The 22,429-nt window shown below is 45.7% G+C and overlaps 1 protein-coding gene across 1 annotated transcript in view; it reads left to right on the top strand.

Annotated features, from left to right (window-relative positions):
* ALKBH8 (alkB homolog 8, tRNA methyltransferase) overlaps positions 1–22,429 on the top strand; it is a 1,100,659-nt gene that overhangs the window by 1,012,946 nt on the left and 65,284 nt on the right. The window contains exon 10 of the mRNA XM_044072605.1: positions 3,900–4,049. Within this exon, the coding sequence (XP_043928540.1) occupies positions 3,900–4,049 (150 nt within the window). The remainder of the gene's footprint in view (positions 1–3,899; positions 4,050–22,429) is intronic.

Below are 22,429 nucleotides of genomic sequence, written 5' to 3'. Positions count from 1 at the left end.
CTACTAGCAACCACCATCCTTCTCCATTTTTTCTCCTCTGGCCTGCTTGGGATATCCTTACCATTTTGTTTGTCTGACAGAATGTTTCTTAGAGCAGTCTCACTGTTTTTACTGTCTCTGCATCCATAGCAGCCACAGGTCACATCAGGCAATGTACAGCCACCACAAATACACACTTAAAATAAATACATGCACAATTAGCAGTCAAGCACACACAGTGATAGGACCCACTCACTCACATTCCCTATACCCCCCTCACTCACACAGCCAAATGGACATGCACAGAGTATCATTCCCTTACACTTTGCTGTATTACTTATATGCAGTGGCAGTCTGAGCAGGGTGAAGCTGCCCCTCTTCATGCTGTGTAGATTCTTTTCTGTTGAAATGCATAGGTATTAGTAGTTAACTTGCTTTATACACTAATGCGTTTTGTGCATTACTCTTTTAGTAACTTACTCAATATGGGTATCTGTGAATTGCTATACTTGTTAATTTACCCAGCAGTTCAGTACACTAGGATGCACTACTGCAGTACATGCAGAGTACAACCTTGTACTGCTAATTAAAGCAGGTGTGGACTACCACTACTGTATTAATGTTTCTGCACGTCAGTGTTAATTACAGTCTCTTTAGTCAAAGTTATGTTTGACTACTGAGTGATTGAGCCAGCTGCATCAGCATTCATTGTATTGAAACACAGCAGTGGGCAAAAACATGTATCCTGCATAGGAGAAAGACCTGTCCTCCATGCAGAACACAGTCCAAAATTATCTAAACAGACTTTAACATGGGTCCTGCTGAGGGGTACAAGTCCTCTCCTCTCTGCGGACCAAATAGATAAAAGAACATTCAGTAAAATGAGATCATCCATCCTTATGTCAACCAAGTGACTCTCAGACATACAAAAAGTACCCATTTTGTGTGTGTGTGTGTGTGTGTGTGTGTGTGTGTGTGTGTGTGTGTGTATGCATATATATATATATATATATATATATATATATATATATCAGCGTCCTGTGCTGGTACCATAAACCAGTGCCCCACCCCCCTCAGCTCTTCAGGTGAACAGCAAAAAAAAAAAAAAATAATTATTTAAGCACTTTACTGTATCTGTATTAAGCTCATCTAGTGATCGGCCTGTTACAGATCCACTCACTCCTGCTCTTCATTTAAGAGCATAATAATGGGCTTTCCTTCTTTTGCCACACCAACCAGTTGACCTGATGCATGACACACACACACCCACTTGCTCAGCCATGTATGTCCCATTTTTATTTCCTTCGCCCGACCCTCCTCCCTTTTATTAAACTTGATAAATAAGAATTTCTTCTTATAAACTGTTGCATATTGCTTGTTACAAATGTAGCACAAAGTTGCTACAGTTTATACCCTCCCTGCACAGAGCACTGCAGAACTCAATTTTTAGTTAAAAGAAAATATTTTTTGCTAACGTTTAAACTCTAGCAAACTGTTTGCTGTAATGTAGCAAGCATTTGATACAGTTTAGACCACATGCAGAGTGTTACAGCACCCAGGTTTGACTGCAAATGCAATAATGGCTTTTAAAAGATATTGGGATTGGCTGACCGCAACCCCAGCACTTTTTGCCAGGGGCAGTTGCCCCTCTCTCCCTGCTCTAGGTATGCTATTGATTACATATATTTACTTTTGTAAATATATACATATAAGCTGTGTGCTAGCTTTACTGTTCATGGTTTAGAGGTCATATTCCTTATTGGTACTCTATTTTTTGTTTTGTGTCAGTTGTGAATATTGTAGGTTCATATGTGTGTACTAGGCTAATGGCCCTGGAGCCTTTACAAGTCTAGCCCATAGGATTACCCTGGCATTGTGCCACCCAATCTTAGTTCCCAGTGCCTCAGTCAAGTAGAGCCACTGGAGTGATCCCTGGGGTGAATTTTCTATTTCCCATCCACTCATCAAGATTTCTCTTGAAGACGGCCAGTGAGGCGCTCCATTTGACATGTATGGGAAGTCTATTCCATAGCATGGGCAGTCTCTGGGTTAAGAACCTGTCCCTCCAGCTTGTTCCGTTGATTGTGGTAATGAGGTTAAGGTCTCTGGAGCATGTAGTGCGGAGGGATTGGGATTTCTTTAGATGTAGCATTTTTAACAGAGCTGGGTCAGACATGGCTTTGTAAGTCCAGCAGAAATCGCCTTTAAGTAGGCGATATGGGACAGAGAATAGTTGGAGTTTTTGAGTCTGTCCATATGGGACAAGTGTTTAAGGCCTGACATCCTCTTTGTGAGGTATTTTAGTGGCCTCTCCACTTGTAGGTATCTAGTGAGGTGCATGCCAAATGTGGCATTGTACTCGATGATTGGCCTAATGAGGGAAGAGTAGAGGAGGACAATGACTTCTTTCTTCCTGGATGCAAAACCCTTAGTAATGAGATGTGCCACATAGAAGGACTTTCTGACCACATTGGCAATGTGGTGGTCAAAAGAGAGGTTGCCAACCTGTGTTTCTAGATCTCTTATGACGCCTTCTGTGTTCAGTGGACTACCATCGATGTGGTAATTCATGGGAACTGGGTTTTTCCCAAAGGGGACAACAACACATTTATTGGCATTGAGCTTAAGGCCATGGTTCTGACACCAGTCATTGGTCTCAGTGAGGCCTTTTTGTAGGATGTCAACATCACTTGAGGAGGTAATTATGGCTCCCAACTTGCAATCGTCTGCAAACTTTGTCCGCCAGAGTCCCTTCATGTTGGTCTAGACTTCAGAGAAGTAGATACCAAACAGGAGAGGACCCAGGACCGAATCCTGTGGAACTCCACTCCTGACTGGTCGATGGACTGACTTGGAGTCAGCTACTTTCACACTGTGGGTTCTATCTGTGAGCCAGTTTGCAACCTACCTAGTGATATAGGGGTTGATGCCTAGCTTAGTGAGTTTTTCTATGATCCCTGAGTGGGAAATGGAATCAGAGGCCTTGTCCAGATCAAAGTAGGCTGTATGAACCACCTTGCCTTCATCCACAGCTCTGGTGACTGACTCAAAGAAGTCGACCAGGTTGAGCAGGCATGATCTACCCTTCACAAAACTAAACTGTGTGGGATCCAGAGTTTGGGGGGTTCCCTGTATCTTTGTTTATTAGGTCCATGATGATGCGTTCCATAGCTTTGCATATCAGACTTGTCAGGCTAATGGGGCGATAGTTCCCAGGGTCTGTAGTCGCTCCTCCTTTGTGGAGCAGGATGACTGTAGCAGTGTGCCATTTGCTAGGAACAAAGCCTGAGGTGAGTCTGTGATTGAACAGGGCACACAGGTGAGGTGCCAGTTCACTCTGTAGTTCATGTAGAACACAGCCAGGGATATCGTCACATCCCATAGAAGCTGTATTATTGGCCTTGGACAGTGCTGTTTTAACCTGTGAAGCAGTAATATTGGGTGCCTGGCAGTCTACCGATATTGTGATTGGTCCATTGGTGGGGGAGAGAGTGGTAAAGTTGGCACTGAATTTGTCAGCCAGTATGTTGGCAATATCTGTTGGCTCAGTATAGGAGGGTTCCATTGTGCAACAACTCCGAGCAAATCTGGGTATTGCCGTGGAGATTCTTTACATAACTATAGAAGGCCTTGTGGTTGTCTTTACTGTCTGCTTCAATTCTGTTTTCATAGCTAGCTTTAGAGGAGTTGATGTGGAATCTCAACTTTTTGTTGAGGCTGATAAAACAGACAATAACAGATGCAGGAATACCCTGGCTAGATTAAACCATTACCAGCACTTGCAAGACTTGGACCCAGGACCCTGCACAACATAGCCACAACAAGTTACCAGTAAGCCATCTCAGCTGTGTGGTTATAGGATAATGATTTTTAAATGTATTATTTGTTGAAGAACAATGAATTTGTTTATTTATTTACAGGTTGGCTGTGATCGTAGCAAAAACCTTGTGGATATTTGTGGAGAAAGAGGATTCCAGGCCTTTGTTTGTGATGCCATGTCCGTACCTATACGGAGTAATGTTTGTGATGCTTGCATTTCAATAGCAGTGATTCATCACTTTTCAACAGAGGTAAATATTTAACATTTTTTCTCTTTTTCGTCTGTCTTACTCCATTATTCCAACAGCCCCACATTGAGGAATGCATGACATGAGTCATATATGTCAGTATTATGATGTCCTGGCATTAGAGATGGTATTGAATGCTTTGGTCAGATCATGATAAGCTGTATGAACAGTATGACTCAGCTAACTCTGTTCAAAAGCCCATAAGGCAAACCTCCAAAAGAATCCAGTAGTGAAACCAACAGATGCACCACTCATTCTACTAAAATAGTATAAAATTATGTATTAGTCATGTATGTATGTATTTACATATGCATATGTTGTTTATCTGATGTTTGCTTTTTGGGATCTCTGAAGACAGAAACACATTATCATGCCCGAGTTAGGCAAGAGGCATCTCTACATAAGGAAAGTTTCTACAGTATTGAAAACAACCCTTCTAGGAGTGCAGTCAGAAACTGGAATAGATAGCCAGTTGTATAGCATGTAGTAGCAGCCTACATGATTGACGGATGCACTCCGTGTGTGGGTGATTCAGAGGCACAAAATGTGAAGAGACACAGTGGCTCACACTGTGCATTATGTAACATTTGCAAATAACTGCATAAAGAGATTTAAGTGAAGTCCCACATCCTAATGCCGCACTAATGAGAAGCAAGTATAGGCAGTCAAAAACAGTATCCCAGTTCAAAGTCACGCTTGCAGTATTGGTACATTTCTGTATAAAGATGCACAGCATGCATGAAATTAGAGGCAGGCATATTGACAAAAAGATAGGAGTAGCTCTGCAACACTTTTTTATTATTGTCGCCAGTACTGGTCCACTCCTACTTTCATGTTATGTTAGGTTGTGACAGTAGTAAGATTTTAGGCAAAGGGTAACACCAGAATTAATTGACCATTGTAATATAAAGAAGAGTCTGATAGACATGTTTCACCAATAGGCTATATCATGGGGAATTCATTGTATTCCTATCCATCTGGAAAACAAGGTATGTGTAGTGCTTAATGTCCTAGCATTCTACAGCCAACTGTAGACCTGGGTAGATTCATAGGAGTACCAAGGCTGTTTTTGTCTAATTAACATATATTCCTTGCCTATACCCACTCTGAGGCTGTATCTCCTTTCTCAAGTAGGGAGAAACCAGTTAATCCCAGGATAAATTTGAGAACACCTGTCCAGTTGTCTAGGTTTAAATTGAAGGAAGATATAGAATCACGTTGTTTAACCTGCAGAGGAAGTTTATTTTAGAGAAGAGGAAGGTGCTGGGTGATGGATCTAGCTCTCCATCATCTGCTGATGAGGCTTCAAGTCTCTGGTTCTATTGTTAGCTGAGCTGTTTTTCTTACTGAGATAATGGATGGGTGGTAATCACCATATTTCTGATGGTGTGGTTAGCAAGGCCCAGCGCAAGCCTCAAGAGTCTGTAAGACGCAGAATACAGGCGCAAGGCTGTCAGTTTCTTGAGCTTTTCAAATTTGTTGCAGTGTCATGTGGGCTATATACTGAATGGAGCATTGCACTCTGTAATGGGTATGATCAGTGTTGAATATGGGGGACAGTAACATCCCTAGATGTAGAGGAAATATATTTGGCTAATAGTTGTGCTAAGTAGAAGAATTTTCTGACAACAGTTGCCACATGACCATCAAAGGAGATAGAATTGTCAGTCCACATGCTCAGGCCCCTGACTTCCTTTTTGTTTGGTAAAGGTACAATGTTAAGTTGTCAATCTCGCCTTCATTCTTGCTGGATGGGTTTGGAGCCGATCCTCGGCTCCGACTCGGCCAATACTAAAGCTCGAGAGCTAATTCCACCGGCTTGAGGCTCCCCTATATCCCACAATGCTAGGCGGTAACTACTCAGATCTCGTTTGCCGCTATAGCTGACGAGGTGCGCTTTTCTACCGGCTCAGGCAGGTTAGTCAAATTTTACCTTTAGGTACTGCTATTAACCCCCCTTTTTAGTTCTAATATTTATTCTATAGTTTAATTCTAATTCTTAGTTATATCGACCCCTATCTGTCGAACCCTTCCCCTTTTACCCTTGTTCTAGGCCTTCCCTCACCCTAGTCCCTTATTAGATTAGTGTTGTAGGGGCTTGTGTGTGTGTGTTTCTGTGTTTACAGTAATATTTTATTTTAATAATTTTTCTGTTGAGAGTGTCTGGATTGTGTGTGTGTGTTAGCCTCTCTTACTTTTACAATGTCTAAAGACAAGGTCTCAGGCTTCAAGAAGTGTGACTCGTGCTGTCAGAAAATGTCTCTGACAGACGGTCACACTTCTTGTGTGTATTGCCTGGGGCCTTTGCACCTGCAGGACTCTTGTGCTTTTTGTCATGGTTTTAGCCCTAGAGTCCTGCAGGAACGCAAGAATAAGCTCATCTTGCGGGGCTTATTAAAGCCTGAAGGCCCCCCGACTCAGTCTGTGTCGGGGAAGCCTTCAAAAACTTCCAAGCAGTCGGCTCCTGCTCCTGAGTCGACTGCTGAGAAGTCTAAGCAGGCTTCAACATCGGCTCCGGCCGGAGCCGATGTTTCTAAGCCTCATACTGTTACCTCGGCTCCGGCTGGAGCCGAGGCTGATAAGACTTTGTCGGCTCCGATACCCTTATCGGAGCCACATTCGAGAAAGAGGTCCAGGTCCCCCTCTATCGGATCCGTGCACTCGGCGCCAGGATCCCCTCTCCTTCGGAGCGAAGTCACAAAACTCATTCCTCTCGGTCTTCCAGATTATCAGACCATGATTTGCAGAGGGTGGTGAGTAGACTTCTTAAGTCCGAGGCACTGGCCCAAATGCTGCATAGCCCGACTCAACCAGTCAGTGGCTATTCCCGTTCCCCAATACATTCCTCCTCCGCCTCCTTCGAGTTCGGAGCCAAGGCTTGTCGGAGCCATGACTGTCGGTGCGTCGGATCCGATACCTTCCATTTCGGTTCCGTCGTCTGCTCCGATCTCCTCTTTGGAGGGATCTCGGCGCCGAGCTTCCCTCGTCGGCTCCGAGGGGGCGAGTGGCATCGGACCCTTGTCCGACCCCGCTCTCCCTCTCGGAGCTTCGGCGCTGGTGAGTTCGGCTCCGACATCGGCTTCGGAGCCGTCTCTGTCGGTGCCGGGGGAGGTCCTTGTCTCTTCGGAGCGAGGGCCTCTGGCCTTGCCTGACAGAGGTGCCTTCGAGGTCATGCGGAGCGTGCTAGCACCAGGTTCTGCCCCACAGTCAGCTCCTTCAGCCCCTCAATCTACAGTGCCTGCGGTGATTTCTACTCACCCCCTTGTTCCACACCGCAGAGAGCCAACTCCTCAAGATTCCCCATTGGCAATTTCCTCCTCTTCCGCGGTCTCTCCTGACCCTGCAGGAGATCCCCCAAGGAAGAGGCAGTGCAAGAGGAAGCACATTGACTCCCCTGAGTCTATCACCTCTGACACTGACTTAGAGGAATCGAAGGTCCCTCGATCCCCCTCTGAGGATGTCTCCTTTGCTGACATCCTTGAAATCCTCAAACAGAGGGGGAACTGGCCAGCCCTTAATCCTTCGGAGGATGAGTCAGTGTACCTTGAGGCGTTTGGTTCTCGCCCTGGGTGTCCCCTCCCTTTGACCCCCTTATGGAAGTGGTGGCAAGGAAGGCTTGGACGGCTCCTGACTCAGTGGAACCCACCCCGAGGAGACCATCCAAATTTATTACTGCCCCCAAAGACAAAGAGTTTTTATCCAAAGGTGTCCCTGTTGATGCCATGGTGGTGGCTGCGGCCACAAAGAAGGAGTTAGCTGATCCTTCGGTTCCTGTCCATCCTCCTAATAAGGAATCTAGGACCATGGACAGGTACGGCAAGCGGATGATCTGAAGTAGGATATTCATTTGTCTGCAACCTGTGGGTTATGGATCCGATATCGGATCCGAACCGGCATAGTTTCCAGCTATGGATCCAAGCTCTCAGCTCCTCCCCTCACCCATAATGCCCTGCTCTACCCTCATGACCTCAGATCTTGTTTGCCGCGCTGGTAACTGGATGTGGTTTCTTTAGCTCTCAGCTAAGTGGTATTTTCTTGTATAAAAATTGAAAATTTTTGCTTTCTTTAAACTTTTGTGTGAAAGTTGTAGGTTCCCTTTGTATTGACTGTTTTAGTTTAAATTTATTTACAGTAGTATTTTTATTCCTCCTCGCTGATGCGTGGGGTGTGTGTGAGGCCTGTGTGCTTGTTTTAGTTTTTGTTAAGTTACTTCTGTAACTTTTGGGAAGTTTTGACTATGGCTGACCAGCCTAAGTCATTCTTTTCTAAATGCGTGGCCATAAGCTCTCACGGCTGATGGCCACACTCGGTTAAGTGTCTTGGGGTTGAACACCTCACATCTGGCTGTTCCATTTGTGCAGGGTTCAACCCCAGGGCACTGAGGAGCGGAGGTCCAAGCTGGTCCTGGCGGGTCTTTTACGACCCCGCTCGCCGGGACTCCTGCGGCTGCAGCTGTTCCCCTGTAGCACCCCTCCTGCTCCTGGGACTCAAACTCCCGCTTCAGGACAGGAGAGGGATGCTAAGAAGGACGGAGGAGAAGCACCTGGCGGGCCGAGACCTCTGGCGGTCTCCTCCTTCTCGGCTCCGGTCACCTGTGTGCTTCTCACGGGTCCTGAGGAGGAGACCGACTATCGAGGAGGCATTCCAGGCCTACCTCGGTAGCCTCGTCGAGATCTACCACGATGCTGATCTGGACCGGATGATGCGAAGGTTCATCCAGGCCCAGATGCAGATGGGAGTGCTCTTGCCTCCCCGAGCTCAACACCCTTCAAGCCTATTGCTCCTTCTCCGACCCGCTTCCCGGGTTAGCAGCTGGGAGGTCGGATCCGATAGTACTGGTGCCGGATCCGACCATGCCCTCAGTGCGTCGGACCCGATCTCGGAGCCTGGATCCGAGCCGGATCCGGGGGATCAGTGCTCCACTCTTCGGATCGAGGGGGGGATCCTTTGGTCGCTTTTGATGTAGTGGAGAGGGCTCTGTTGAGGGTCTCCGGACCCCGGCACTTGCCCGCTCCCTCTGCACTGGGCCAGGCTTCCACCATCCGGCCCTGGGACAGCCCGTTTCTGTGCCCCAAGTTGCTCCTATGGAGCAAATGCTGAGGACTCCTCTGACAGCCCCCAGAGGAGGCTCCTCGCAATACGCGGTAGGAGGCACATTGACTCCCTGAGTCTCTCACTGAAGACACGGACTTGGAGGAAGGGAAGGCTCCCCACGGTCACCCCGAGGATGTCTCCTTCGGAGACATCATGGAAATGTGGTCTGCCCCAAGTCTTCCTCGGACGAGTCCGTGTTCTTGGAGGCATTACCTCTTGGGTGTCCCCTGCCGACCCCTGGTGGACCTTATTACCACCAGGGCGTGGAAGGAACCGGACACCGTGGAGCCAATTCCCAAAAGACCTGACAAAATCCTTAGCCCGCCTTCTGACAGGACCCATTGGAGTAAGGGGCCTCCTGTAGATGCCATGTTGATGGCGGAACTGGCTCAGGAGAGTCCCTCAGTCCACCCACCGAGCAAGGAGTCTCGGATGATGGACCGCTTGCGGATGTTCAGTTCGGTGAGGGCGCTGAACTATTTGGAGGACAGAGCTCTGCACTCCACCAAAATGGCCACTCTAAGGTCAGTCACGAATACTTCTGTCGGCTACTCTCCCATGCTGACAGGACTGGTCACTAGGCGTCAGGCCTGGCTCCGCCACTGCGATTTTCTGAGCCCTTCAAGGCCGCCTAATAATCTTTGATGGTTCTGCTCTGTTTGGCAAGACCGTTCGCGAGACGTTGACCCAGGCTGTCTGCCGTCGAATCCGCTTCTCTGCACCCCAGAGGCCCTATTCTAGGAACCAAAAGGGTCAGAAGAAGATGTGGTTGCAGTCCCAGCCTGCTCCGGACAACCAGTCCTTCCGTGGCAGAGGAGGACAGGGAGGGCGCCGCCCTAGAGGCAGAGGGGCTCCCAGAAACTTGGTCCAGGGAACCTTTCTCTGAGCGGCCCGCGCAGCGAGCCTGAGGGCTGCCCGACTGCTCTACTCTGGAGGCAGTCGGGGCGTTTGGGCACCTAGCGGCATGGGAGTCCATAACATCGGACCGCTGGGTTCTCCAAATCATATCCAGGGATATCACATTCCTTTCCTTCACCTTCCAAAGATGCAGTCCCTCCCAGACGCACTCACCCGGTCAAAGGGAGGCCGCTTTAATTGGCCATCTGCTAGAGAAAAGAGCCATCCAGCCCGTTCCCCAGACCAGATCGGATCAGGGTTCTACTCCAGGTTCTTTTTAGTGCCAAAAAGACGGGAACTAAGACCAATCCTAGACCTCTCTCTCCTGAATCTGGCAGTCCCCAAAGAAAAATTCGAATGGTCACTCTACAATCTATTCTCCCCTTCTGGGAGAATGCCACTACCACATCCTAATGGACAGGCGCTCAGGAGGTTTCTCCGCGGGAGCCAGTCACTACCAGTTCGGGTCCTTCCCTTTGGTCTCACCACAGCCCCAGGGTGTTTACCAAAGTACTAGCAGTGGTAGCGCCCACCTGAGGCTTCAGGGGTGCAGGTCTTTCCCTACCTGGACGACTGGCTCCTTAGGCATCTACTTCTCTCGGCGAGACTCCTTTCTCCATCTTGCTCCATTTCTGGGCATCACAATAAATACAAAAAGTCCAACCTGGCACCCACTCAGCTCTTAGATTTCATAGGGGCCAGACTAGACACAAGGAGTTTGAGCCTTCCTTACAGCGGACAGGATTCTGAATCTGCAGCTCAGGTGCGGGCCATTCTCCATTCATGTTCTGTTCCAGCGGAGTTGGTCCTGAGGGCTCTAGGGTCCATGGCTTGCCGATAGCTCTTCTTCCTCTTGCCAGGCTCAATATGCATTCTACAGTGGACGCTCTTAGTACAGTGGTCTTACCTTGCTCTCCCCATGTATCATCCCATAGCGATCAGCAAGGCTTGCGGTCCCTCTTGTGGTGGCTCCACTCCCGGATCTCCACAGTTTCCACAGTGCGCCCATTTGCTTCTCCCCTCGCCACGGTGACCACGGACGCCTCCGCCTCGGGGTGGGGGCACTTTATGGCGGACAGTCCAAGGCACGTGGAGCAATACAGAGACCTTACTGCATATCAATGTTCTAGAGATGAGAGCTGTGCTCTTAGCGTTGCTAGCACTTCAGGACTTTCTTCCCTTGGGAACAATTGCGATTCAGTCGGACAATATGTCTGTTGTCTGGTACATCAACAAGCAAGGGAACAAGGTCTTACCCTCTTTGTCGAGAGGCCATGAGAGTTTGGGAATGGGCAATCTCCACCAATCGCTTTCTCATAGCACATTCCGGTCGGTCCAACATCCTAGCGGACAAGCTCAGTCGCACCATTCTGACCCGTGGTCTCTCAATTGTCAAGTAGCGGACGCATATTCGCACGGTGGGGAACCCTTCATGCGATCTTTTGCCTCTCTCTCAAACACCAAGTGCGACAGTTTTTCGCTCTGATACCTCCTCCGGAGGTACCCCAAGAGACGCTCTGGTGCATGCTTGGCCACCCGGTCTTCTGTATGCCTATCCACCCTTGCCTCTGATGCTGCAAGTTCTTCAGAAAGCCTCTCGGGTGGGTTGCAGAATGATTCTCATTGCTCCGTTCTGGCCTCGACAGATCTGGTTCCCCTTCCTAAGGTCTCACTCTGTGAATCCTCCTTGGATTCTAGATCCTATTCGGATCTGATATCCCATCCATCCTGCATTCCTCCTCCGAACCTGGACAGCCTGAAGCTGACCGCTTGGCTCCAGTTCCACTCTTGATAAGGACTCGGTATCTCTTCACAAGGCTATTTTGGTGGCGGCTCATAAACCAGCCACTAGAAAGGTTTACGAAGCAAATGGAAACGTTTCTCCCCTAGATCCCTTCACGGTTCCTCTCCCGTAGTGCTTGATTTTCTAACCTCTCTCTTTAATGATGGTGCCAGCAGTTCCACAGTCAAAGTTCAACCAATTTCTCACTATCACATTGGTCAAGAGTCTAATCCTCTTATGTCAGCCAAATTGTGCAAAACCTTTCTTAATCTCAGGCCCCTATTAAGCAAGCAGTTCCTCCTTGGGACCTTTCTCTGGTCCTACAGGCCTTAACAGTGGACCTCAAATTCTTGTCTTACAAGACAGCCTTTTGGTAGCCATTACATCAGCCAAGAGAGTTTCTGAACTTCAAGCTTTATCAGCTAAACCTCCTTACTTGGTTTTATCCGGACCGTGTCTCCCTCAGGACCAACCCGTCCTTCCTTCCTAAAATCGCTTCTGAAGCAAACATCAATCAATCTATTAACCTCCCTGTTTTCTTCCTAAGTATGAAAACAAAGGTGAATATAGGCTACACTCACTAGATGTTCACAGGCAACTAAGATTTTATCTCAACAGGACAGCTGGTCATAGGCAATCCGACCAGCTGTTTATTTCCTTTGCAAAATTCAATTTGGGCAAGCCAATTTCAAAGTTTCTCTGTCCGCTGGATTTCACAGTGCATTTTATTGGCTTATCAAGTCAGGAAGGCTCCGGAGGGTGTTCATGCCCATTCAACCCGGTCAGTATCTACCTCAGCAGCCTTCAAGGCTAGGATTCCTCTGGATGATATTTGTGCAGCAGCTACATCTCATACATTTATTTCTCACTATAAGTTGGATCTTGCATCCAGGGGTAGAGCATCCTTTGAATATCCTTCCATGATGGCCGCCCAAGATTCAGGTAGCTGGGGACTCTGTCCCACAGGTTGCAGACAAATGAATATCCTACTTCAGATTTAGAAGTTATGTACTCACCATAACGTTCCATCTGAGTAGGTGTATTCATTTGTCTCCCTGGCCTTTCAGTTTCCTGCATATTACTGGTTACCCTTTTGAGGGTATTGTTGCTTTGGCAAACTCGATCTGAGGTCATGAGGGTAGAGCAGGGCATTATGGGTGAGGGGAGGAGCTGAGAGCTTGGATCCATAGCTGGAAACTATGCCGGTTCGGATCCGATATCGGATCCATAACCCACAGGTTGCAGACAAATGAATACACCTACTCAGATGGAACGTTATGGTGAGTACATAACTTCTAATTCTCGTCAGCAACCTTTTCAATGCGGTCGCTGAACTACTTATGCCACTTCACTCGTCTCCAAAGAGATTTACTCAAGGATATGAGTGAACTGATGAAGGATCCTACAGCTGAGGGGTTCAAAGACACAATGAACTCCCAGTTGGCAACCCTAAATTCCATTGTTAACTCCTCCATGCGGCTGGTCTCATACGCAGCAGATGGGGCGAGTAGAGCCGCAGGCACAGGTGTTGCCTTACGAAGGCACGCCTGGATGCGGCTATACAACTTTGCGGACCCTTTCAAGGCGTCCTTCACCAACTCTCCCTTTGATGGATCATCATTGTTTGGTCCACAGGTGAAGGATACGTTGACCAGGTGCGAGGTAGAAAGTAAGACTCTCTCTGCCGTAGGAGTCCGTTTTTCTACCCCTTCTAGACCCTATCCCAAAGGTCAAAGGGGAGGAAAGATGTGGTTCATAAACAATCCCAGGAGTCTCATCTGACGACAAGGCCGATTCCCTCTAGAGGCAGAGGGGAATAATAATAGACGCCGCCCTAGAGGCAGAGGAGGTCCGCAAAACCAGGGTAGCAGAGAAATGTTCTCTGACAAACCCTTTCAGCACCCCTGAGGGGCTGCCCGGCTGTCCGCCTTCGGAGGCAGTCAGGGGAAGGTTATCACTGTACCCAAAAGCCTGGCTTTCCCTTACTCAAGACAAATGGGTACAGTCGATCTTATCCGAGGGTTACAAAATTCCCTTCAGTCACATTCCAACCCAACCAAAAAGATCCCTTCCAGACGTTCCACCCGGTCTAAGGGAACAAACAGCATTAGAAATTTCGAAGCTGCTATCAAAAAGAGTCATCCAATCAGTCCCGGCAGACCAGCAAGGATCCGGAATCTACTCCAAATTCTTTTGGTACCAATAACAGGGGACTGGAGACCCATACTGGATCTCAGCTACTTAAACAAGTTTGTCAAAAAAACAAAATTCCGGATGGTCACGCTACAGTCCATTCTACCCTTCTTGGGTCAGGACAATTGGATGTGCTCGATAGATCTTCAGGACGCGTACTACCACATCAAAATGAACAGACGCTCCAGGAGATGTCTCCGCTTCTGACTGGGAGCCAGTCACTACCAATTCAGGGCCCTGCCCTTTGGTCTCACTACAGCCCCCCGGGTGTTCACCAAATGCATGGCAGTGGTCACGGCTCACTTGAGACGTCAAGGATTCCAGGTGTTTCCATATCTGGACGACTGGCTCCTTACTGCCACCACCAGACATCAGCTTCTCCTATCCAGGGACTTCACCATTCAATCTTGTCAAGCTCTAGGCATTTCAATAAATTTCGAAAAATCTGCCTTGTTGCCTTGTCAGTTTATTATTTTTATAGGCGCCACCTTAGATACACAGACCCTTTCAGCCAGACTCGCAGAGCAGAGGGTGTTAGACATTCGGAACCAAGTGTCCCTTCTCTTACAATGTGTCAAAGTCAAAGCCAGACTGGTGTTGAAGGTACTAGGACTAATGGCAGCAGCTATTCCCCTTCTCCCCTTAGCTCGCTTTCACATGAGGATCCTCCAATGGATGCTTTTCACTCAATGGTCCTTTCAACAACTCCCGATGTCCCATACCATATTGATAACTCAAGCATGCAAGAATCAACTGTCTTGGTGGATCACATTACCTCAACTTCTCCGAGGAAGACCCTTCACTCCCCCCCCCCAGTTGCCACGTTGACAACAGATGCCTCCCTGATCGGGTGGGGGGGGCATTATCAGGGCAGGACAGTCCAGGGCACGTGGCAACCTTTCGAGTGCCACTTGCACATAAATGTCTTAGAGATGAGAGCAGTGCTTTTAGCGTTGCAAGCCCTTCACATCTCTCTTCCCAAGGGGACTATTGCAATTCAAACCGACAACATGTCCGTAGTGTGGTACATCAACAAACAAGGCGGAACCAGATCATACCCTTTATGTCGAGAAGCACTCAGACTTTGGCAATGGGCGATCTCTTCTCAGCGTTTTCTGATAGCAACGCATATTCCCGGGAAATCCAACGTTATTGCAGACAAATTGAGCAGAGCAATTCTCATGCCACACGAGTGGTCTCTAAAGAAGTCAGTTCTAGAAGAAGTATTCCTAAGATGGGGCCAGCCTTGCTGCGATCTTTTTGCTACTCCCCAAAACAGCAAGTGTCACGACTTCTTCACTCTCTCCCCTTTACCACGCCATACCACCAGAGACGCTCTAGTCCACGATTGGCCCCGGGGACTTCTGTATGCCTTTCCCCCCTTTCCACTGATACCTCAACTAATTCAGAAAGCCATCGCCTTGACAGTGACAATGATCCTCATTGCCCCTTACTGGTCTCGACAGATATGGTTTCCCTTTCTTCATCGTTACCTTTTGGAGCAGCCTTGGCATCTGGACCCAGTACCAGATCTGATTACCCATCAATCGGGTCAGCTGCACCAATCTCTGTCTTCTCTAAACCTCACAGCGTGGTTTCTCCGATTCCAACCTTAGCCAGGCTTCCCTCAATATCTCGATCGGTCCGAGATATTTTGATAGCCTCTCATAAATCTTCTACCCGGAAGATTTATACTAGCAAATGGAAACATTTTTCCCTTTGGACATCATTGAAAAACATAGATCCCTTTACTGCACCTATCCAGTCTATTTTAGACTTTCTAGCAGAACTCTTTCATTTAGGGTCTTCTGCATCAACCATTAGAGTTCAATTGGCTGCCATATCAAATTTTCATGTTGCTGTCTCAGAATCCAGCATCATGGCTCACAAACTCTGTAAAGCATTCTTAAGGGGTGTATTTCTTCTCAAATCTCCAATCAAAGACCCCCCGCCTCAATGGGACTTGAACTTGGTTCTGGCATCTTTAATTCTTCCCCCCTTCGAACCGGCGGCTTCATGTTCTCTGAAGTTGCTTTCTTGGAAGACACTTTTTCTGGTAGCTATAACTTCAGCGAGAAGAGTATCCGAACTCCATGCTCTGTGCAGTCGTCCTCCTTATTTAGTTTTTCACAAAGACAGGGTATCCCTCCGTACTAACCCATCCTTTTTACCTAAAATTTCTTCTCAAATTAACCTAAACCAAGTTATTGATCTCCCCGTTTTTTTCCCTAACTATTCAAACAGGTCAGAACAAAAGCTGCATTTTTTGGATGTTCATCGCCAACTGAGATATTACTTAGACAGGACTAAACAATTCAGGAAATCTGATCAATTGTTTCTGTCATATGCAGAAGGTAAATTGGGCCTTCCAGTCACTAAAGTATCCCTTTCTAGATGGCTCACTTCTACAATTACCTTCATCTATGAGATCAGACATCAAAAACTACCCTCAAGACCTAGAGCTCATTCAACTAGGGCATTAGCCACATCCGTAGCCTTTCAGGACAGGTTGCCAATAGATTCAATTTGTGCAGCAGCCACCTGGGCTTCTCCTCATACATTCATTTCACATTACAAATTGGACATGGTTTCCAGAAGCCGTGCCAATTTTGGTTCCACTGTTCTCAAGAGTCTGTTCCGATAGGCCACCCGGGATAAGGTGCTAGGGACGCGGTCCCATCCAGCAAGAATGAAGGCGAGATTGACAACTTAACATTAAGAAGTTATGTACCTACCATAACGTTCCATGTTAGTTGTCTTCTTCTCGCCTTCTTTCGTCCCACCCTCCTTCCCCCAAGCCTGGACCGACCGACCGGAATTCTTTTGTGTTTTTCTTCCGAAAGTTGTTACTCCCACACATTCTCCCACCTCTTCTATCTTTACTGAGGTCTGCCTTTCCTTTACGCAGATTGTTTGAGGTGGGTTTCCCTACTCCATTTTATGGAGACTAGGATTGCTTGGTATAGCTTTCAAACGAGATCTGAGTAGTTACCGCCTAGCATTGTGGGATATAGGGGAGCCTCGAGCCGGTGGAATTAGCTCTCGAGCTTTAGTATTGGCCGAGTCGGAGCCGAGGATCGGCTCCAAACCCATCCAGCAAGAAAGAAGGCGAGAAGAAGACAACTAACATGGAACATTATGGTAGGTACATAACTTCTTATTATCTGTACTGTACAGTCTATGTAACTTCTATTTTCTTCAAGATACAGTATTGCACTTTTTAGGTTTCAGTTTAATCCCATTTCCATATACCTGGTGTTAACTAAGATAATCCATTTCTGAATGCTGCAGATATCTTAAGGGGTTTTAACATTTACACCCAGTTTGCAGTCATCTGCAAATTTGGTTTAACAGAGGTCTTGGAAGTCTTTTTTGATATTATAGAAGTAGATGCCAAACAGAAGACACTCTGTCAAAGACCCATGGGGATTTCACTTGTTACCTTAGAAGTATTTGAAAAGGCACCTGATAAACTGTGAGTTTTGTCTTTCGGCCAGCTGGCGATCCATTTTACTGCATAAGGATCTGTGTTTAGGATGATAGTTTCCTTACAGATAGTTTCCTTACAGTTGTGGCATTAGGTAAGCTTTTGTCAGATAAAGATAAGCTGTATGAACAGTATGACTGAACTAATTCACTTCAAAAGCCCATAATGCAGACCTCCACACAATCCAAAATCTTAGTCATTGAGGACTTCAAAGTGAGACACACCAGTGCAACACCAGACTGTGCAAAAAGAGGATCATGGTCAGTTGTCTGCCAGGTGCCAGGTTTTGCCACATCGCACAAGCACTTAAGTCCTTGCAACATAAGTACACATGTAACACAGTCATAGTACACATGGGTGTAAATGACTTGAGATGAAGCTCCCTGGATTATAAGAAAAGAGACATGATGGCGCTCTTGGAATATGTATCTGAAGCTGATATGAGCCTAGCCTTTCAACCATCACAAAGAATGATACAGCAATAGGAACAGAAGATAATAGATTTCAACAATTAACTTAGCTTCTAATGTCATTCAAAAGGGGGGTACAATACATATTGGCGTGATTAAAGATGGTAAACAGTCCCGACTGCTTTGCCAGAGATGGCCTGCACCTCTCCCCAAGACATACCTGTATTAGCTAAATCTTTGTCTACTCCATAGTGCCCTTTTAGGTAGTGTCAGTCTTCTAAAGCTTCTAACATAAGTAAACAGATGCTGGATAACATTAAGGTATTGTTGCTCACTGCTCAGAGCTTTAACATAAACTTCACTCCCTACAGGCACTTCTTCTGGAAAACTTTAATATATGCCTCATCACAGAGACTTGGTTCAAGACATTTGAAAGCTCTCCATCAGTGCAAGGTTCCAGTATGTTCTGTCTCACCACATTAAACAAAGACACTGAAGGTGGCAGTGCCGCCATACTTTTGCTCCCCACCAACTATAACTTCCTGTCTGGTCAAATCACACTACGAGTCAATCATATTCACCATAAAACTGAAGCCTAAAGCATCTTCCAATACCTTGGTATTCAGAGATTATGCAAAGGCTTATCTACTAAAACCTGAGAGATGTACTGGGTAAATTCAGAAGTCACTTCCATCTTGGTGACCGCACTGCTTTTGTGGAATCTTTCACTGACAAATTTTATGTAAATAACTGCATAGATGCATCTGCCCCCCCCCCCTTAGAAATAGATACAATGCCAGATTGAAAAGTAAACCCATGTGATGGAATCCAAATATATACTGGCTCAGTAATAAAAGGAAAGAAAACACTTCTTGCACTCAAATATAAATCTCAAGGTGCCAGAGACTCTCTTAATAAACTAAACAAGGAACTCCTGACCCCAATCAATTCAAACAAAGTCAGATATGAGTTAAAAAATAGCCAACCCAGTAATCTCAGACTTATTGTCTGTAAGTCCATTTTTTTTGAACATTCAGTGTCTGTGTTTCATGATTCATTTAAACATGTCGCAGCATTTAAAATGGTTACCCTTTTTTTTTATTGAACAGCTTATATCTAAAGGTACTGCATACAGATCCACAGTTGTTCTACTTGGCATTTATTAGGCCAATTAATGAGTATAATACCCCTTTCGATGTGTACCTGCCCAAACACTTGTCATAAATGGAACTACCACAGTACTTTCTCAATAAAAAAAAAAAAATCAAGGACTAAATCATGAAAACTATGCAAGTCATCTCAAAGCCTTGTCTCTCTTCTCAGTATTATACAGGCTTCTACCTTGCATATAGAACTTTTACTGACCCTGTTCTTTCAGACCTATCACACATTCACAAGTTCAGTGGTATCATATTTGCAGTGTCATTTGGGTCTGAGTATGTGTGTGTGTGTGTGTGTGTGTGTGTGGGGGTCCTATTAAGGAGAAGTTCAGAGCAATTTATTCCTTAGTTTTCTAACATAGGTAGAACAGGACTTTGGTTATTCTTTGCTTCAGTAGCTATCACCATTCGTGGGTTGTTTTGTATAAGTGAGCATAAAACTCTTATAGATTCATAGATATTCCGAGGCCATTGAGTCTCATGACCATTCTTGCCTTGCCAATATCCTCCGTGAGGTTGTACCTCTCTTCCCCAGGAGGGCCATACCTGTCAATCCAAACTTCATCTTTAATAAAGCCGGCCGCTGTGTTGCTATCAGTGGTGGTGATGTCATGAGTAAATTTAGACATTTCACCATATAATGTTAGCAGGTTCACCCTTTTGAAGACCTTGAATAAGGAGACGTTGGTTACACGGATGATGGTAGTTTTAAGAGTAAATTTTGCACACATATTTTTGGTCTGATGTAACTGTTGAAGAAGACTCTAAGGTGTAGTAGAACAGAACAGGTAGAAGCAATATTAGTGAGGACCAGGTCTAGAATATTCTGGCCTCTAGTGGGTTCACCAGCTATTAAGTGCAGGGAATTCACATTTATCAAATGCAGAAATATTTGAGCATGCCCTATATTAACTCGTTACATCCAAGTGCTGCCTCCAGGTGCATCTGCAGTTACCTCCTACTGACGTCTCCAGGCATCAACTATTGCTTGTTCATATTTGCATCAATAATTCCAAAATCATAGCATGTACAAGGTTTTAAAGGGTTTCATCTTAAAGCTGACACAATGGCAAACTCAACTGCATTAATATTTGACATCTGTAGATATTACTTGTTGTTTTTATTATATTAATTTACATAAGTGTAATTTTCACATTTTTCTAAATATCTCAGCAACCAAGTAATACAGACAGAGCTCCTTAGCCTCATTTGACAGCTCTAAGCTAGATTAATAAAATGCTGCTGACAGTATGTGTGTATCTTGCGTGGTTGCTGAGATATTGTAAGTTGCTTACAAATTATTACAAATGTAATAGTTACTGTGTTTACTGTGACTTATAAAGTTCAGTTTAAGACCTAGAACCTAAAGAATACTACCACTATAAAAACAGTTTGTGCTGAAGAGTTTGCCATTTATACATCTTTCATAACCTCAATGGTTCCAGAGATATGAACATTTTTTTGAAATGTGAGGACATAATTTGATTCTGTCAAAAGGCTTAGGCTCTGCCCATTGGAAGTTACAATGCCATCTTCCTGAGATCCATTGGAGTGAATGAGTTAAGGGTCGAGATACTCCAGTCTATGGCTTGGTAGTTGATGTCACCTGGATTTATGAAGTTATTGCTTATAGGAGTTTCTGAAACTTTCAGGAATCTGACATGATCACTTATGGTCTCCATAGCATGCTATAAATAGATAGCCTCTGTTGTCCATAGTAAACTGAAGTTCTTGGAGCTCAGGTTGTGGCTGTCCAGTTATCAGACTAGATGAAATGTTATCCTTGGCAAGTACGGAAACACCACTGCAGTTTCCACTAGGCCTGATGGCATGGTAAGCACAAATCCCAATGTGGAGGGAGTGCTTTCTTTACATTTATACTAGGTCTCTGTAACTACATATATATGAACATGTTCTTTATAAGGGAGTGCCATAAGACTGGGAAGTTTGTCACTGAGATGCCTGGAGTTGAGAAAAATCACCATAATATGGCCTAATTTTAGGGTATGAAGAATTTGCCAAGTTGGGATGTCCATCAGATGGATGTTGCTTAAGAAGGACACTATGGGGGCAGCAAGGGCTTTTGCCAGTATAAGGAAACCCATGAATGAGAGATGCAGGACACAACTTGTAAAACAAGTAAGACTTTCTGTCATCTTGTCCCAGGCTGATAAAATACTGGATCTTCCCTGGAAAGATACTAGCTGTTAAGCCAGTTATCTTTTCCTTATACCTAGGCATAATTCTTGGTGAAGGAATGATTCCACTCAGGACCGTAGATTTACTGCATCTGTCATATGCCCAGAGAGTTCTGATACATTTTTCATGTCCCTCAGGGTTTTGTGCCCAGTTCATTCACTTCAACATAGACCACTACCATGTCTTTGTTATGCTTGTCTCAGGAAAGGTTCCCAGTGGTCCTTGTAATATCTGTGATGTTGACACCTGAGAGGCAGCTGATAGTAACCCTGTCTTTGTCCAGTTTGGTGAGGAGGGAATCAGTATGCCTAACAACTGAGTCTGAAATTGCTACTATGTTCTTATCAGAAGCTATTTTAGCATTGCTTGAATGGGAACAACAATGCTGTTGTTGACTGTTGTAGGTATGTTTGGAGTAGGTGTGTCAAGGGACTTCTGGAAGGCTTTGGCAAGAAACGTTTTAAGATGTCAGTGTATGATATTTTAGTGTGATCTGTTTGAAAATGTGATAGTGGTTGAGAAGAGGGTGTGCCTGTGTGATGCTGTCTGTGTATTAATGTTTGTGTGAGGGATGCCTCCTTATTAGCTAAGTATTTACAATTTTCACAGACCAAGATTTCTGTGTTAAGTAGCAGATCATTAATTGTGAGCATAGGACAGTTACAACACTGCCTTAGGATGTCAAGCTAGAAGACTGTTGATGAAAGAGGAGTACGTTTGCTGACCATCCATATTGTCCAGTGTTTTAAGTGCTGTCTAGCTAAGTGCACAAAGAAACTAAGTATTAACTAGGTAAGTCTTGTCAGCAGAGTGACATGTAGTAAACCGATGCTGCCAGTACAGCTAGACATAAATCAGAGCAGCCAGGCTACGATGAGCACAAGATAATGCTCTCCTTGAAAAAATGGAATAGCTAACAAACCTTGGGAGCAATTAGATCATTACCCACTATTAAGCTACAGCTGTGCTGGCATTGCGTTGGGCACAACTCAGCACTAGACTGTGCTATAAATATCAATTAAATGCAACAAAAGAAACAAGAGAAAACAACCAGTACAAAACTCCTGAAGATCCACTGGTGCTCATACATGCTTCAGCCTCAAAGTTTCTCAACATTGTGCATCTTTATGAGGGAAAGCATCTGTGGTTCTCCTGGATAG

The sequence above is a fragment of the Protopterus annectens genome, chromosome 5.part0 (genome assembly GCF_019279795.1).
Source record: "Protopterus annectens isolate FY-2018-M chromosome 5.part0, PAN1.0, whole genome shotgun sequence".
Taxonomy (NCBI): Eukaryota; Metazoa; Chordata; order Ceratodontiformes; family Protopteridae; genus Protopterus; species Protopterus annectens.
The sequence above is the reverse complement of the archived record's forward strand: the minus strand, read 5'-3'. Positions and strand labels throughout refer to the sequence as shown.